General features: G+C 38.9%; 1 protein-coding gene across 1 annotated transcript in view; it reads right to left on the bottom strand.

The window, feature by feature from the left end:
• Positions 1–20,094, bottom strand: part of PRTG (protogenin) — a 93,641-nt gene that overhangs the window by 60,138 nt on the left and 13,409 nt on the right. Inside the window, exon 5 of the mRNA XM_009994540.1 lies at positions 19,656–19,984. Coding sequence (XP_009992842.1) covers positions 19,656–19,984 — 329 coding nt within the window. The remainder of the gene's footprint in view (positions 1–19,655; positions 19,985–20,094) is intronic.

Here is a 20,094-nt window from a genome sequence, read left to right as displayed (position 1 = left end):
TTGGAACTTGATGATCTTTAAGGTCCCTTCCAACCTTAATAATTCTATGATTCTAAGATTCTAATTTGATAAGGTGACTATTAGACTGTACTGTGTTCTCCTCACTTCTTTGGACCACTGGAATAGACACACAGCTTGTTACTCATGACATATTAAACATAACTGTGAAAATAGATGGAATCCTAGGCAGCATCAGTGTGCTAGAGAAAATAACAGGAAGATCCTAACTGGGAGAGGATGACCAACCCATGAGCGCCTTATTTTACTGTTCCTTCTCGGGGCCCATCAGGTGCTCTTAGAGCCACACTGAGATTACAATCCAGGAGAAATGCAATGCAGGGTCATGCATCAAAATTCCCAGTCTGTGAAGGAAGAAAATACAGGATAACACACCCAAGTCTTTCTATTTTACTTTGGTATAAGCAGTTAATGATACTCTAACAACGGCACTTTCCAGCTCTTGCAGCTATGTGTAAGCTATTCAAATACCCACACATATTGCCTTATTACAACTCAGTCATTTAATAGGTGGCAAAAAATACACCACTACAACCCATCCCAATGAAACCACAGATACATACCACCTGAGGAACTACCAGTAGCACTGTTTTAAAGGAAATAAAGGACCAAGGCTTACAAATATGTGGTTCTATACATTTAGCCATTCATTGATGGTGTAACTAGCTTAACCTACTGAAACATGTGAACAAGCATGAGAGATTTGATCTTTTCACTTCTGAAGGCATTCCAGCTGGGGTTTTCTCTTCTCCGTCTATCTATCAGGTAAAAGTGTGTGGCCACAAAAGTGCACAATAAATGTTAATGCACTTACCTAGGAATTCCCCTCTGCTCTTCAGCAGACAAGAAATGTAGGAAATAGTACAGAAAAGGCACTGAGTAAGCCACACTAAGCAGCTTCAAAGCTGTTCTACTTGTGTGGCTGCATGCATTCAGGAGAAACACACCACTTTCACCCTTGCAAGGACTGCTTTCCTTCAGCAGTTTGCCAAGTGATTGCCTTCTAGTATCTATGCTTAATCCTACAGATGCCTTTCTTTGGACTTGTTGCCATTCTGTGAAGAATTAGTTCTGCTTAATAGCCCAACTGCTGCATGGGCAACATCCAGCACAGTTTTGCACTTTACAACTTGAAGAGAAGGATCAGAACACAAGCAGGATTGTGCAACAAAAATTGTATCCCTTCACAACTATCCTAACTATCCTAACTATCCTAAAAATCAGAAATAAAAAATTAAAGATTGACTGCTATGACTCTAAGATTCCTCAATGAATGATCCCAAAAAGAATAATGAAAATGTAATAATCACTCAGTGCCACACAGAAAAGACCATTTCAGAATTGTGCAACAAGAGCCTCCAGCACTGTAAGTGCTAAACCTGTCCCATTCTGATCAATGAATTTCACTGCAGATGCCAGCTGAAGGGCAAGACCTCTATTTATCAGTCATGTACCTTTAAAAGTAAGTGCTACTCCTGGCTAAAATAAAACAAGATCCTAAGTTGAATGCAATACCCACTCTTCCCCTCACCCTGCCCAGCTCATCAATCAGAGGAAGCTCTGCAGAGCACATCCCGGGACCAGGACAGGGCTGGGGCCCCACACATTCCTCTGCCTGCCGCCCTCACATCTGGGGGGAGGCGGAGGAAGGGGTTTTGTTTCACCCAGTGGCAAACTGACACCATCCACACAGGAACGAGCGTGAGCTGATATGGCAGAGCTGTGAGTCTTCAGACTGCCAGAAACGCCATCCCTGAGAGACGAAAGCACTCTCCACTTTTTGCTCAGTGTTTCAGAATCAGCATCCTAGGATGAAAGACACAATTTCACTGCAAAACGCTGAGGAGAGGCACTGGGAATTCAAGCCCTTCAGCCCCCTCTCCAAACATGAACACTTCGGCATTTCCATGGGGAAAGGAAAGAGATGCCTCTGGTCTCAAGGGCCAAATGCCTCCAGCTCATTTCCCTGTCACCAAATGCCCCTCTACTGCATTACACAGGCCAGAGATCCCTCCTCTCTTTCTACTGACGGTAGGAACTAACAGCAAAATTCTGAATGTCTTAATGTTGAGAGCAGCAGGGAGAAAAACAGAAACAAAATTCACACAAAAAACCCAAGTAACAATAGGCATTGTCAGTGCTACTTTTTAAAATTATTATTACTGAAATATTCTAATTGGATGTTACTCTGAAAATTTCTGGAGATAGAGGAGAAGCACGAATTTACTACTCTTGCAATTCTCACAAAAAAAAAAAAACCCACATCAAAAGTGTGGCTTCCAGAAAAAAATCATCTTGCCTTCAATGTTATCAAAATCCCTGTATTTCTCCCTAGGTATTTTTCTCTCACTCCCTTATGTATCTGGAAAATATCCTGCAAATTTATTCTGAATGCACCATAAAATCCTACACATCAAAGACAAAGAGAAGAAACCACGAATTTTTGTCTTTAGAGGAAGTCACCTTGCTATGGCTGTTGACTGCTGCATGGAAGGCAACAGTTGGAATTCCAGTTTGCACATAGTGCAAGCAAATAACCATGTTCTACTAAGTAGGTAATGTCTCTGGTTAGTAGATTACTACTATTCTCTAATACACAATGATAACCCAGTTTCCTCCTCTATCCTTTTCAAAAGCTAATAATTTATCTCCAGCTCAAGGCTGTGAATCAAAGGCACCAGGAAGGCACCAAAGGAAGCATTATCAGGAAAACAGAGACACTGGAACTCCCATCTCAGACATTATGCTGCAGCCTGAAACAAGCAAGCTCTGAGAAAGGGGACTAATCCCCAGGAAATGTAACTGCAGACATGGAAAGAATAATACCACCAGGCCTCCATGAAAGTAGGAGGCCTATTCAACAGGTGTTGTATTTATCCCAGAATTTTGACACATGCATAGAGGTGTAGCACAGAGAAGAGTTAAGCAAGGTTAGATTATCCCAGACTTCCTGCTTCTCATATGCTCTTAAAATAGTTAAACCACTCATTTATCTCAACGAATACAAAATTCTCACTTTTCCCTCCAAGAGAGGGAGAGAAAAGAATACAACAGGCCAAGTCTCACTGCATTTTCTTCTAAATTATGCACTTGTACTGCCATCTGCAGAAGTGTAACACCTTGGCCTGAAGCCAATCAGAAATCCCTCATAATGCGTTCAATAAGCCAAATCAAAACAATACACAGTTTATGAGAGTGGGGTAAAGAAACTTGACGGTCATATTTCATCTGGTGCAGCTCATCATGTTCATTCAAATGGAGGCACAAGGTTAACTGGCGGGATCTGCTCTTTAATGCCTGTTATTTCCAGTGGAAGGAGCTAAGTAACAACATTCTTTCCTCAGTACTTCACAAAGAGGATCAGCAAAAAAATTCTAATGCTAAGGGAACACAGCCCAGCTGAAGGGAAAGACAGAGACAGGACCCTGCCAACACAATGAAAAGGAAGCTCATCTCCCTAGTGCAACTCAAAGTTTCTGGAGGCATTAATTATAAAATGGAAAACATTATTCGAGTTTCATAAAGCATGGAAACACCTTTCTCTTCTTTTAGAAAAAGGGATTCTAAATCAGCAGAAATATGGACAGATAGCACTCTTGCACATTTGGAAAATGCTGGGTTTGTGCAACAAACTTTTGTTCATCAAGTGAAAATGGGGACTGGAAAGAAAACACGAGGTTCTACCCTTAGCTTTACAACGGTCTGTGCTGTCTGAAGGAAAGTAATTTATTAGTTTGATCCTGTAGAATTTATTCTCTTCTCAGTTTTCTCCACATCTAAAACAGACGTAAACTACCAATCTTTTGCTTACTCTAGACTGTTCTGGATTGCTTAACAACACGTATGAGAGGTAGTAGGAGCATTAATATTCATTTATCACACATTAAAACCAAAAGTGAGATTAATACAAATGAATATTCTTAACACTCCATCATATCAACTAATCACAAAAATCTATGGATTTGTTGGCAAGAAAATGGGGTGGGGGGGACAAATAATAGAAAGGAGGGGGCAAAACAACAAAAAAAACACAAAACAAAACAGCCCTATCGCACTGATGGAATTGAAACGATCTGTCCCTCTTCATGAGCACCACACTGTGCTGATAAACTAAATCTCTCTTTGATTGAAGGCCGAATTAAAACAGAGCAATGCAGGAACTCTTCTGACCCAAAAGTAATCCACTCAATCATATAATGCATCCCTTTCCTTTTAGTAAAATGAATAGCCCTCCACAGAACCTTTTTCTTCCTTGACAAGTCCTTGACAGAAGAATGTGAATCTGGACAGTTAAATGAATCAATCACCAGCTGCTAGTCTAGGGCCAAGATGGTGAGCCGAGGGGCCTGCCAGAGTTCACTGACCACTGGTCAAAGCAGGACAAAGGCTTTGCCTCTATGAATAGCCTGCTTCTGGGATCCAAAGGTCACTTAGCTGCCTTGGAAACAGTCCCCTTTGGTTATTTAAAGTTCTCAGGCTATTCTGCTGCAGATATTGTTTCAGGTGGTCACCATCTTTCTTCCTCACAAGTTTGTGAAAGACCAGGCAATCATTATTTAGGTAAACACAAGACAATGGTGAACAACTAAATAGTAAGGAAAGGAACAATTAAAGTAAGTACAAACAATACTTCACACTTCCTTGTAATTCGAGCTCCTAAATATGCCTGTGAAACATCCTCAGAGAAGGAAGCTCCCAGCATCCAAAGGGCCAGATCTCCAACAAGATCCAGGTGCTTACCTTGCACTGAAAGCAGGTGTTGAACACTTCACTGCCTTTGAGGTTCTTTATAGAAATGTGTCAGGAAAAAGAACCAAACAAAAAAAAAGTAACAGAAATTTTCTCTAGTCATGACTGCTGGACTGTACCTCCAGAAAGCTGCCCCTGTGCAAGGCAAGACCAAGAGCCTAACAAGGAAGTGGTACTCTAGGCTATGTGCTGGAGTAAACACAGGAGAATGGACACAGAACACATGAAAAAGGAGGTGAAATGCACAGATGCTCACTCCTCTGCCACACTGGAGCCCACAGCCTGCCTTGGTACCTACCTAATACCATACACCACAAAAAAACTCCTTCCTGCAAACCACAATAAACCAAATTTCCTTTCAGTCAGGTCACAAAGAGAGTGGAGTTTGCACTGACAAAACACAGAGAGTGTAGAGGTAAAAACTCAACTAAGCCCTATCCACACACAAGCTTAAACTGCTGTCATAATATAAATGTAGGGTTTGCTAGTACTATGCTAAAATGGTTTCCTAAATCAGATTATGTCCTGACAAACAACACTACCGACAGCTTTAGAAATGTTGCTGCAGACCTTTACAGTACTATCACTGATCAGTAAACCTTCACATATATAAAAAACAACTGAGGATTATTATTGTTATTATTATATTGTTGTTGTTACATTAAAGCTATTGCTAAATACCTGGTTAGACAACAGCCCATTCAGGTTTAATCAAAAAGCTCTGCTAAAGTTATCTAACCTGTCTGCAAAGTTGCTACAGTGTTGCTCTGTTACAACTCTTTTTTTCCTGAGACCTTGCCTATATCAAACTCTTAATACTTTCAAGCATATTTATTGCATTTTTTGCTGCATTACATAGATCATTAGATAAATTAAGCTAATCCCTATATCCCCCCCACTAACACAGCATTCTGTATACCTGCCTCCTATGTGTGTATACACACACGAGACAAAAATTTTCAAACCTAAATGCTTAGAAGTTAGGAAATGGGAAAAACGCAGTTCTTATGTAACTGATTTACTCACATGCATTAGGAAACAATCCAACTGCACAATCACACTTCCCTCGCTATTCATAGTACCAAATGGATGGTGCTCACATAATGAGTATCTACTTAATATTTTGTTTTCTCTTCTCTGTTAGTGTGTGGCCTCATGCCTTATTTATTACACTCTATTAAGCAGTGCCCTGCAGACAGATTTATTAACTTCCCTATGACTTTCGTGCAGCGCTCTGCACTACAGTTCTTCACAAATGTAAATGCATTTACTCTCACAATACCTCAAGATGATATTCCATAATGTAATTATTTTACATTTTACTGTTGGATACTGTTGGGACAAGCAGTTGGATGGTGGCCCAAAATATTCACTAAATTTAGGTGTCCAAGATAAGACACAGATCATTCATGGCACTCTGTATTTTGCAACCACAGCTCCAATTGCTCAAACCTCATATCAAACACTGAGACGATAAGAAACATGTAAACACAGACTTCCCATGAAAAGTAAGGCCATGCTGACTTGTGTTACATACTGTAGAAGCTTCTGACTGAAGCAGTGATGTAATTGGAATCCTCCAAAGTTCCTCTGACTTGGAGGTTAGTCTTTGTCCTTTCTAAGTTCCCAAAGGAAATCCAGGACTCCTGGGTCCACGTTTAATGTCCTTAAAGATCAGCTGCTCTGATGGGGACACACTCTTGAATCATTCTTTACCAGCCCCTTGGTCCTCTCCAACTCCCAGCATGTACCCATAGCAATCTCCAAATCAAGCTAAATCCAGGTCTCCTTCCACAAGGTTTTCCTTAGTACTAGCTGTTTCCCACCAATGCATTTTCTTTCCCTTCCTGACCTCTAGACACATGAGACCACTCGCACCTCTACCTCACCCACTTCCCCTCCCAAACTTCCTCTCCAGGTAATTAGACCATTGTTTTCACTTACTTCAGCTTTCGATGCCAGCTGGTTTCTCCAGGCAGTGTTAGATCACACTTCAGCTCCTCATTAATTCAGAACAAGAAAAAAAGGCAAGTCCACAGCTGCCTAGTACTGCTCAGAGGGAAAGCACAGCTCAGTATTCACAAGCAACGTGTTCAGCACAAACATCTTGCATGTCTCTAGCTAGTCAAGCTGAGAAAGTATGTGCTGACCATATAACAACAACAAAAGTTTTATATTTTTCCTCAAAACTTACAGGACAACCAAATTTGCAAACATATTCATAGCAACAGCAAAAGCTTCTACCAGACACAAAGACTGCTTTCCCAAAAAATCCCCTCTCTGTTCCCTAAGGAGACATTCACATGCTATCCTAGTGAAAAACACAAATACAGAAAGAGCAGTTCCATCTTGAGATTTGTTCTAGAGAACAGGATAAACAGTCCCACAGCAGTATACTGTTATTAAAAATAAATAAATATATATATAAAATTAAAAGCAGATATGGATATTGACAAGCAGAAGAGAAGTCTACCACTGGTATCTTTTGCAAGTATCCTGATTAAAAGCATCAAAAGGCTTCAACCCTACTATGTAAAAATAAAATTTGGCAGCCAATTATCCTTGAGGTAGGTGATGGGAAGACTTTTTACATCTCAGAACAATCGTGGGTTTTTTTCCCATTGATACAACCTCAGGCTTTCCTATTCCTTCAGAAACAGTCCTGCTAGCAGGACTATAGCCAGGCCCTGCTAACAGTTCAAACCTACTACACCTACAACGAACTTGTATTATTTTAAATCAATGTAACACTTGAGTGAAGACACCTTCACACTGATGTTTCTTGAGATGGTCAGAGCTAATCTACCAGTTAGTAGCTGCTAAAAAGTAAAGACAAACTCTTCCCACATTGTTCCAAATCCCCACTACTCATGCCTAAATACCTTTAGAGAGCTCTAGCACTTGTCAGATAACGCAGAAAACCAGTTCAAATCATCACCACTAACTGCATTAGTTAGGTAACTATCTGGCTAAATAAACAAAGCAACTTTTTCTTCCAGGCTATCAGAGATGGGCACAGATTGTGCAAGGGATATAGCATTAACTGCATTCTATTCTGCATCTTATTCTACATTTCCTAAATTTCAGAACTGCTTTCAGCCACGTTATTGCCCTCTTTTTGCAAACTAGTGGACCTATTAATCTTCTTTATATTCCACTGTAGTTTCTTCTTTAACAGCTTCATGTTTATGTCACCAGTGAACTTTCATATCTACTATGTACCAAAAATCCCACAGGCTAATATTAATGAAGGGCATTAAAGAAAATTACAACATTATTAATGTTCATGTAAACACAAAGCATAGATTTTGAATGTGCTTCATTCTCTCAGGATCTACTTCCAGTAACACCTCTGGTACACACAGCATAATATACCTTTGTCAGCTCTAAAAGGAAAGAAATGCTATTTCTAAATTGAGGTGTAATCAAATTATTCCTGAGAAATGTTATATCCTTAAAACGGACCATTTTCAATAAAATCTCTGACCATAAAAGAGCCTGATATACTACCCTGTATCTCACAATGATACCTATTAGCAGATTAGATATGTCACCTTTTGTGCAGTTTCCTCTAGTTATTGAATTATTATAGTATGGGGGGATGGGTTGTGTGCATATTTTTATTATTGTTATTCATCTTAAATAAAGTCATGCAAACAGTAATTGTACTGGGGGGAATGGGGAATAAGGCACTGTGTGGATTTCAGGGATTCACCATCTAAAAGCTTTTATTCTTCCATAGTGAAGGAAAGTTATGACCTTTGACATGTGACCATGGTGCCAAAGAAACTGCTCATAAATGTGTGTCAGTAAAGAAGGAGAAATCAATAAATTCATTTAATCCAGTGAACTATTATGTACTGAGACACAATATATTTTAAAGAGCCACATGCTCTACTCTCTCTCAAAAGACAAAAATTTTATGGAATGGATTTTTGGATGTTCAACTTTTGGAGGGTTTTATAATCTGAACGTTATCTTTGATCCACTAATAAATATTTTAGTAAATTATGCCACGATTTTTTAACACATTCATTCCTGTTTGAAAGATCCCTAATACAGCTGGATTCAGGTAGCACAACAGGAACACAAGCAGGTGGGCAAATATCCTATTAACAACCTCTATCATTAATAGAGAGAGCTGTCCCAGGAATCAAACACAGGCAGGTGTTAAAAGTGTGGGTTTTTTGCACAGTGGGTGCTCAAAAGCGAGATGAACGAGACATTTTTCATCATTACAAACACAGTAGTTTTAAAAGACCAAGCAAAGCATGGTCTGCAGTGTATATTATAAAGCCTTTCAACAAACCATTTGGTCTTCTACCATATGTTTTATGAAAAACAGCAATAAGAAAAACTAGGTAAAGATGATGACCATTAAAAACAAGTACTAAGTGCTATGTACTGGAAGTGTCACCAGAACTCCCATCAATGGTTCCAAGAATCACAAAATTAACGTATCGTATGCTGTGTCAATGCTTATCTCTTCTAGTGTTTAGTACAGCCAAGAATTCCAAATACTAGAAAACATCATTATTGCTAGAAATAAAGTTCACAAGCTTAAAAGGAAAAAGAAAAGAAAACCAACCAACAAAACCATAACCAATTATATCTCTACTTCTTAAATAAATAATTATTTTAATAACATAGGATAATGTATCTGAATACAAACTCAGATGTACCTGCCCTACAAGCTACTGTGAACAGAGCACCATGGATCTGTGTTATGATAATTTTTACAATAGTTTGTTCATGTGATAAAATTGAGCTGCCTTCCTGGCCCAGACTGACTGAACTAATAAAGCAGTATCCACTTTCAACAACTATTGAAGATCAATGATAAATCTGCTTGCAAACTGTGGGCCACAGGGTTGCTTGCATAAATAAGCATTTAAAGCAAGATGACAAAAGAGCTGGTCACATGCTCAGTTAGGCTTTTGGAGAGAGAGTGGAGAAGGAAGTTTCACACTATGATTTGGGACACGCTGTGTAGAAAGTTTCTCTCTCCTCAGGCAAAATGAGAGTCATGCCAGAACTCCTAGAGAATATTTTCAGTTAACATCAATTTGCTGGATGTTACAGACAAGTTTAATGAACAAAATTATAAATGTCTGTCAATGGCTTTATAAAGTCAATGAATTCTCATTACAAAGAACATACATAATGCACAGCTCTGCCTAAGGCACATGTTACAGTTATTAGAGGTTTACTAGATATCTTGATACGGACAATGAAATGGTAATTGAACAATTTACACTAGTTAAATTGCTGGTAAGTTATTTAAACTGTTATGAATATGCTAAAGATTGTACTAGGAGTAAGCAAAAAAAATATTTAAGACTCTTCTGCATGTTCAAAGACCGTAAGATTATTTTTAAACTTTCCTGGAAAAGAAAATGTCTTATTTGAAAACTTCCAGTTGTAAAAAGCTGCAAAACAAAAAACAATACTGTATAACACTGAACTGGTTTTATTGTACACTCTCATGGCTATCAAACCAGTTTTTTCATCATCATAATTATTATTTGATTTTGATGTGACAGCCAGACCACTTGAGACAAGATGGCTGAATCACTTCTGTTGAATCATTTTTACCCCATCTAAATTTGGGGTCAAAACTGACATCAAAGTATCTTACGACACTTCCCTCCTTTGCCACAGCTGTGAAAATAAGCTCCACTAGAAAACAGTACCTCCTTCCAGTCATCAAGACAGGAATAAGAAAGGGGGGTCACCAGAAGCAGTTTTGCAAATCCAAAACAATTATATAGCATATATATGACAATTTCTAATGAGAAAAAGGGAAAAAAACACAACTGACTACATGCAGCAAAATCAGTCTACACCTGACGTGAGGAAGGAACATGGCAGAGGACACTAATGATGAGAAAATTTGAATATTAGAACAGATCAGCAAATAAATTAAAAGTTACTTCTGTTTTATATCCCCCTCTCCATTTTATGGTGTACAGAAAGTGAATGTCTCCCAATATGACTTAACAGAACAGGCAATCCCACTCAGTCAACAGGCTGATAGATGACTTATTTGATTTGAGTAGGAGAAGGCTGATCATTGCTACTCTCCATAAGAAACTCATGCTGCAAAGGCTGAGAAGACATAGAAGAGTAAATTATTTTTCTAATCCTGTTATATGTTGTTTTGTCTTTAGTCTGAAATGGCCCAAAGGAGAACAAAAAGAAAAAAAAAAAATACAAGAAAAAAATCAAAACTCAAAACCTTCTTAACTGGAAGATTCAGAGAGAGGTCTTTGATGTAAAGCAACGTTTTAAAAGTGAGTCATGTATCTATCCGGGGGCCCAAAGACAAGCTAGTGCACATGTGGTAAAAGTACACTGATCAATTAAAAACCCAACATTTTTTCTACTTTCATACCACTAGGATACCAAGGTTGCATGAGAAATTCTGATCTTCTGAAATAAGACAACAATGTAACCAAGTAATATGAACAGGATTACCATCTGAAGATGCTGAAAATCAAATCTGAAGATACAGAGTTGCTTCTGTTCCCAGAATCCCCTCCAGTTTCCAACATTCATGCATCACTATACACAAGATAAACGTCACAAGCTGTAAAGACTTAGTTTAACTGCCCCCTAGCTATGTACTAAAAGAGTATCAGATGACGTCTAATGCTTGTAATAACTTTTACATACCCCTTGCCCCTGCACAAACTCAGGTGATTATTTCTTTCAAAACTGTCTCTCATATTCAAGTCATTTAAAACTTAATTACTATACCTCAGAGCTGAAGAGAAATTTTCATTACATATACTTCTAAGACAAAGTAAATAATTTCTATTATTTAATTCAGAATTATAATTTTAGCATGTTCTGAAGTTAGAGGACTAGGATAAGGCAAGTTTTGCTGCTTTGCCATCACTATACTACTTAGTGTAGGCTGTAAATAGAGGAAAATTCTTTTCTCCTTTCGAAAACACTGTATTTGTCCCACCTAAAGTTCTGATTCAAAAAAGCCTGCCAGTTTCGGAAAGAACTGCCAACTTGTCCAGAATGGATTCTGTTGCTCATTTCAGCATCTAGTTAAAAATGGCAATGATGTTCCACATCTGAATACAGACTTAGCAAATTGCAATGTTTTGAGACAAAACCCATCCTACCACCAGTCCCTATGCCAGTGTGTAGGAAGTTTTCTTCCTAAGACTCTATAGATAGGAAAGGATGTCAAAGACCATTCTCTCTGTAGTTAGATTCGTGCTTTTCACAACAGATTTCTATAATAATTCAGAAACAACAAAAATACTACTCCTTTCTGTCCAGGAGAATTTTACCAGGGCTCTTATTGCAGGTACTGCTTTCAAACACAGCTCTTGTCAAAGGCTGGAGATGTAACTTCCTCAGTACTATTCTACCATCGAAAAAATTGGTAAAATAGGAGTCAAACTGTAACTGTAAGGTCTTGAGAGTAGAAGTGTTGATCATTATTGTCTATGGAAGGAACTGTGGAGATTTTTATTATCTTCTTTTTCTTAGTATTGAGCAGATAGCTCAACTGTATTTTCTTGCAGATTATTAAACATTGTACATTCATTAGTTTGAGCCAATGTCCAGATTTAGTGACATGAAGAAATATTCCAGGTGAAAATATTAAAAGTTGCATTTCTTTTCTACTTTCATTTCTCAAGATCACCTGGGATAATTTTCATCAAACAGATCCCTTACAACCATGGAGATACAGGATGTGGGTGCAGCCTTGTGCCTCACGCTCTTGTTCCATATTAACACCCTAGACAGTAAGGACAGGTTTCTAGAAGGAGCTGGCTCAAAGTGCATCATGTTCTGTGAGCGCCCCAAGCCTCCACACCCATGACTGCAGAAAACTCTGGTCAATAAGGTTTCTACCTGTTTCCTAGTTTTATAAAAAATAGTTATGTCCTCAATTTTGCTCAGTGTTACTCAATTTGACATCTTTAACCCACAAAATACAACGATTGCACATTCTGCCACTTTTGGATTATGACAATAAGAATCTAAGTGAATTTCATGAGGATACAGCCAACGTATGTGTATCTGTGGGGAGTGATACCTAGATCCTATTCCCCCAAGCTGCAGATGCACTGATGCGTAAGAAACGTCCTACCAGTAGTGCAATGGAGATGGGCAATCGAGAAACAAGCACTTTGGAACAGGGCCTTGAGATAGTCATTATATTATCCAGATACCACTTAAGTTTATTTTGCCTTTGTGAGCGTTCATGTTGTTAAAAAACAAAAAACAACACCAACTTCCACTTACCTAAGAAGACCAAATTACATTTCACTGAAAAGAAGAAAAAAAACTAACCAGAATTACTGTCAAGTTATGAAACAAAATAAAAGCAGTAAAGTACATCTGTCTAGTACTGCTTACTGACATTTTCCTCTAGTATACTAGGAAGTCAATCTCCTTCCACAACTTTTACATACAAAAAAAGCAAAACAGAAGAGGTTACCATAATTTCATACAGTAAGTCACAGACAAACCCTTCACGCTCCAGTGGTTTCACAACCATCTCCTTCTCATATCTGCTGTTTATCTCCACCTATTAAAAAAGCGACAATTTCATCCATAAAAACATAAAATGCTTCCCGTATAGATGTCAGTTTTGGAAGGCTGCCAGATAGATTTCTAACTCCCAACACAAACAATCTAGTGATTTTCTTTTTTCTCTTCTAACTCAATTGCTGAGATAATCAACTGTAAAATGTAGATGCTCCTTGAAATGCAGCTGTAAAATGTAGATGATGCTTAAAAGCTACATAGAGGTTGACCCTAGTAACTAATGTTGACCATACAACCCACACTTACTCAACAAAATGTGGAGACCTGACATTGTTGATTACTTTTTCACTTAGGTGGTGATTACCAGTTATAAAGACTGGAAGTAATCAATCCCAATTTAACAGCTGGGCCTATTGATGAAACAAAACAAAACCAAAAAATAACAATGCAAAACTAAACGAAAGATTATGTCAAAAATTCTGGAGACAGGATGTTGGAAAATATAAAAACCTGAGGAAAACATACCAAAACTAATCACAATTTTTTCCAGCAACAGAAATTACCATACTTCTGTAGGAAAATGCTTAGTAACTTTTAAATTCTTCCTCCAAGATTCTCTTTTGTCATTGTCTTAAATTGTTCTGCACAACATCAATAGCCACAGCTGTTAAATTGTGAAGACGTGACAACAAGTCTCTAGGCAAACAACTGCTCAGAGTGAGATCCTTTTCTTTAGGATAATCAGAGCTGGCTGACAAAAGGGGGCCTTACTGAATGCCCTTTCAACAATTTCTACACCAAGAAATTCAGAGAGAGAGGGAGTTGAAAGAAAGGTGGGGGGGGGAGGGAGCACCACACTGCAAGAACAGAACAGCATCCTTAGCAGTCCTACACTGCTTTACAAATAGAAAATAAATCTCAACAGTTCAGTGCACATACCTCATGTAGAACTTGCATCAGGTAAGAACTGAATGCCTCTGAACAACAGCCCTGAACAAATTCCAGAACTGTACTATGTTTTCCTTCAACATGTCTCACACAGGGGAGGGTTTTATTAGCTACAGAGTATACTGCCAATAAGACCAAGAATTCCTTTAAAAAAAGAAGCTGGTAAAAACTTTATACATTATAAAGTTACGGTGTCAAAAACTAGTAAAAACTGTAACAGCTTTGGCCTTACTATCTAGGGAGAAAAGCAAGGGCTCAAAATGCCTCCAGTTTGGCATTATGCTTGACAAATTTGAAACTGAGGTGTTGAGGAAACCCATAAAAAGCTCACGTCTCTAGTGACGTGGTAACGGAAACAAATACCGTTTGTGTGCACTAAGTAAAGTTTTATATATTTTTTTGTCCTGGCAACAACATAGAAGCCCAGCCCTTATTCTGTGGAAGAGTTCTTACAAGTGCAGACCAGTGCTTGCAGAAAGAATAGGGAACGTCCTCGTGCCAAAGAGAGTATTAAAAAAGTAACTAGTAGTTAAGTCTTTAAAGGATGTTGATAGGTTCTTCTGTAAAGGTGTTTTAGGAGTTTAGGTCAAAATATGTCTGAGGGAATTCTAGAGGAAAATCTTACAGTTTGATAAGTATCTGCAAGTTTTCTTATTTCTCCAGCATGTCTCAGTTAAAGAACAAAAATCATACATATCTTCCTCACCATTAACAACTGACATTGGCAACTGAGACATTAAATGTCCCTCTCCTGCATTAAATGCCTGAATGTAACTGCACTGAGGATCAGCCCTGTGCACTCTCAGCATAGAAATGGATCTCCTCCCAAAACATTCAAATCAGCTAATCAAAGCAATAGCAATAAGGCAGCACTTGTAAAAACCCAAGCTTCCTCCAGCTATCTGTAACCACATCAGTTCTACAGCATTAAGTCTTTGCTATCTCTTAATATAAGACTATTGCCTTCAACAACCATTTGCCATTTCACTTTCCTCTCAGCCAAAAAACAGTTCTGCCCCACTCTTTCATCTCAGAATTTGTTCCCCTCTCCAATACTGTTTAAAATAATTAAACATACATTTGAGCTCTATGACAGATTCCATACAAAACGAAAAATACATTGTTAGACCACAGCTATTAACCCCTTCATCTAAGGCAAGATACTAAATTTAATTTTTAAAAAATCAGTAGCAGAAGGACAATTTTTTTGCTTACACACATATTCCATAAAGGCCATAAATTGATAAATATTTATTTTTGCAACAGTCTAAGTTTCAGTAGCCTTCCCCTGACCTCACTAAGTCTTCCCACCTCCACATCATTCCTCTCAGGTATGCCAGTGCAATCACTGTGTGTGGCTCCAAGACAAACCACATAAGGGAACTTGGTTGGGTTAAACACCATCTTTTGGTTTGAATTCTATTATTTTAACTCAGATCAGTTCCCTGTTCAGTTAGCCACAGATGCTGCTGTGCCCACACAAGGAAAGGCACAATGCAAAAGTGGGAACAAGCAGCTGGAACTGCTAAGAAAACATTTGTCACAGGACAGAATAAGGCTCAGCTGGATGCACTCTTAAGCACAAGTATATTAACAGAGCAGAAGAGGTTATTAGTATATTAAAACATAAACATCACCAATTACTGGCACAACAGTGGGACCAGAGTCACACCACTGCCCCAGCAAGTAAGCAAAATTACAACTCTCCACAAAGCACAGCCTGCTTACATGTAAAAGGCCCAGCACCTCAGACTGCAGTGCAGCCTGCAACACACAGCTTCCCTCCAGGAGCATGCTTCCAGAAATCTTCTGCTTGCATAACCTTTCACTCTTGTGAAATGTAGAAACCTGTACACAAAGAATTTGGCTTACGTTTCCTGTAATTCACAAACATTAAAATCAATACAGCCAAGTTACAGGAGCAGAAAGGCTCACCTAGGAATGCTCCTACCAGCTCTTTATGTCCCATCCAACCATCTTAAGACTTCCAATTTTTGTGAAAAGGAAATAAACAACGAGCATCCTGTCCAATCAATACCCAAAGCCCATGTAACTAGCTTCAGAACATGATCCTTCTTCTGTTTTTTCTTAATACTATCTTATTGGAAGTCCACCTTTATCTTCAGACAGAATCTTGGTAACTGTCGTTAAACAGTAGTAATTTTAAAACACAGGAATACAAAAAAAAATCTCAATTTATTTATTTTTGGCTGATTCAAATTTGTACCAAAAGTGCTTAGACATTCTCTGCAGTGTACATTCTTTTCATATTCTGTTTAAAGAGACCCCTCTGAGTAGCAGTGGCAGCAGTAAGTTGAATTTTGAGTAAGTCATACTCTTCACTATTAGCATTTTATTCCCACATGTTGCCTCACAAAGAATCACACAGGAACCTCCTCCTCTCTCCCCTCCACGTCAATTAGCCTGCTTTGGAAGCAACTATAAAAGCATGTACTTAAACTAGTATTCATTTTAATCTAAGCAATATCTCATCCCCACAGTTTCCTTTAAAAATGCAGGGGGATCTCACCGAAAAAAACCCTAAATTAGTCAAATTCTTTTGTGCATGGATGAACAACAGGAAAGCAAAGCCTTGGGGCCTCTGGGGAGGAACCCTGTCCCTGCAGACCTACACTGATGTGCTAGGGAGATAAGGCTCCATAGTGACACTTAAGGAAAGGCCTGCTCACATTTGAATTTCTGCATTCCTCAGGAACAATTCGTGGCAATCACTAACTTTGCAGAGGAGCTACATGAAAGCTTTGGCCAATGAATGAGGGTCATCTGCTCTTTATCACAAGGGTAAACCTCATCCTGGCCAGTTTCTAACCTTTTAACCCTGTGAATTCTTAATTTGCACATGAATAATGGAATTCTTGCCAAGAGTGCAACCTTCAGCTTCCAGTTCCTAACTTTAGAAACCAAGACCTGATCTCCTTGTGTGTTCAAATACTAAACTCTTGGACAGATTAAAGTTTTTGATTTCCAAATGCAACACTAAACATTACAATTCTGAAGCAAAAGATAAGCTTACTGGCAAAAGCTCTGACCAGGCAAAGTAAAAGAACATCCTCGCACCCTGCTGCTACCAGAGACTGAAGAGAGCATTTGCTTTTTTTCTCCAAAGAAAGAATGCCCATTTAATGCCTATTCTCCACCTGTTAAATATGTATAGTTCCTTCTGTACCCTCATCACAAGGTGACTGGCCTTCGCAGTTATCGACAACTGCTTCTAAACAAAATTATAAACCTACAAAGTCACCTACAAATCTTTAATTTATTTCACTTTAAACGTCTGCAAAGTTCAGTCAACTCACAACAGGAGTCAGAAACACTGTAAAATCAAGTTACTAAAGCAATTTTGCATGTTTTATGGAATTCTAAATATAATGTTATGAATTACTGCTTTATTTCACAGCTTTACAGTAAAGATTACATTCTGAAACCAGTCAGATTGGCATATGACCAAAAAGAGGCTGCTAGATAGGATAACTGCATGTTTGGTCACTAGTTAACCACTTAATCGCTAAGTCAACACCACCTACTGTGATTATTATGGATCCACTATCTCTCCCAGTTTTCTCCAACAGCCATAGGAAACCTTTCAAGTATTCAATGAAGAAAAAGAAACCTTCTGTCACAGTCTTACAGGGGAGGGGAGTAAAAAAAAAAAAAAAAGTAGTTAAAAAAAGTCTTCCTATACAGCATGCAATCTACTGGTTCACTCTTCCTTGATTCAAATCTCATTATCCAGAAAAACAAAACAAAATTAAACCATCTTTCTGTTGAAATAACATGCATACAGGAAACAAGCATTTATAAAAGTTCAGTACCATCCGAATGAAACCAGACACTACAAGTAGATGATGATGCTTTACATCTTACTATAGTGCTCTGAAACACACCAGTTCTTTGATACTGAGCACAGAGGTCATCCTGCAGTCTCTATAAAAAGGTTTTCTTCAGGCTGTTTATTACAGTGCCGACACTCTGAAACCTAATTATGCTATTTTAAATATTAACAATATTAATACTTCATTTTTCATAATTTTATAAAAACTACCCAAGAACTGCTTCATCCATTAATTCTGTATGTAATTAAGATGATGTGATACGAAATATGAAATAGCCAGGTTTTTGAAATCAAGAGCTCACACATCAGCCTCTTACAGCATGTGAAAAATGTAGCACTTACCTGGATTCACCTGCTTCTAGGCTGGTTTTCAACTCCCCAGTTAGCTCACTGAATAAGGTATTTCACACCTTTCTGGGGTATCTTATGGACAATTTTTATAACCAGAAGCAAACAGAAAAAAACTAACAAGTATTACCATTCAGATGTATTTTAACATAAGCTAATGTAACAATTGTATTAACTAGTTTCAGACTGGATTTGGTAAAACTTGAAACGTACATCTGTTGTCAAGTTTCCATAGAGGTGTCAGTGACAGTTTTGTGCAACTTGTTATGACAAATAGGGTTCAAATTGTCAAAGGAAGCCTTCTCCTATTAGATAAAGTTCATCATATAAGTCCCATTATAGAGGGAACATGGGAAGTCCACATAAACTGTGTAGCCTATGTGTTGAACTTTCTTTTTAAAGTCTTCTCCATGTTCCCCTGGAAGGCAAAAAAGGTGGTATTGTAGAACCAGCCTACAGGCAGAGTTCTGCACTGGAATGGAAAACCTAGCCTTCAGTTCCTAACCTGCATCTTTAGCTCAGTATGTTTCAAGCTGGTAGGAAAAGAGAGAAAAAGACTGTTAGAGCCATAAAGGCACTTAAAACATATTATTTCCTTCACCATTCTTCCCATGGCAGGGAGTCACCCTAGAAACGAGACTCTCACGTCCTCACAGAACCACATAACAAGCCTTTATGGTCAGTTCCAGAGGACCTGGAAGCAGTTCCAAAAGAGACAGCATCTCCTTGGCAGAACATACATGTCAGAAAAGCAAGGACTTGGTAATTCAACCTTCGCCGTTGCCCCAAGAAGACATAACACAACATCAGGCTATTGAACAAGAAATAATACTTTCTAAATCAGATTTGCAGATGACCCTTGCAAGGCTGCCTGTACAACCTTTGAGAAGCAAGTCCCAGGACCTCTGCAGCAGGCTCTGCATCACCACCTGCTCGGAAGACCAGCCACTCACACAAGGCACCATTGCCCTTGAGGCCTCAGAGTTGGCTGTGCTGCCCCTGCCACATCAGGGAGGGACTCCAAGGGGGGCACCACAAGTTCTGCTCGTAATTTTCACACATTTAAAAAGAAACAAAAGGCTCTGCAGAATTTACTTCCTCTTTACTTTTGTAATTTACCTCTTCAGGTACACGACCAAAACAATAGGTTGTTGTGTACTGTTCAGGGAACGGGTGTCACAAACTCAGGAGCAGCTTAACAAGCAGGAGTTGGACTTACTTGCTAGTGTGAGGTGGCTTTTTTGACTGAGAATGGCCCCGTATTTGTTCAGAGCTAAGCACTGGTAAAATCCTTCATCAGACAGTTCTCCTTTCTTTCCTTCCACCTCACTGATATATAACGAGCCATTGGATAAAGTGTAGATCCGTTCATTTTCGGGTACTTTGCCTCCATTTCTCAGCCACGTAATAGTTATAGGAGCTTCACCCCGAGCCTGGCAGTCTAAAACCACCGGATCCTTCCTTGAGACAGTAACATCTTGAGGCTCTTTCACAAAAAAGAGTTCACTAAAGCACCACAACCCTAAGAGAGAGAGAAAAAGGGTTCGCCTGTGAGTACAGACACGCGAGTTACCAAGCAGAGCTGCAACTGCTCGCGCCGAGCCCGCGGCAGGATGTACAACCGCCGTCACCGCAGGCGGGGGGGGCTCCCCGCCCCC

The sequence above is a fragment of the Chaetura pelagica genome, unplaced genomic scaffold (genome assembly GCF_000747805.2).
Source record: "Chaetura pelagica isolate M959 unplaced genomic scaffold, ChaPel_1.0 scaffold222, whole genome shotgun sequence".
NCBI lineage: Eukaryota > Metazoa > Chordata > Aves > Apodiformes > Apodidae > Chaetura > Chaetura pelagica.
The sequence above is the reverse complement of the archived record's forward strand: the minus strand, read 5'-3'. Positions and strand labels throughout refer to the sequence as shown.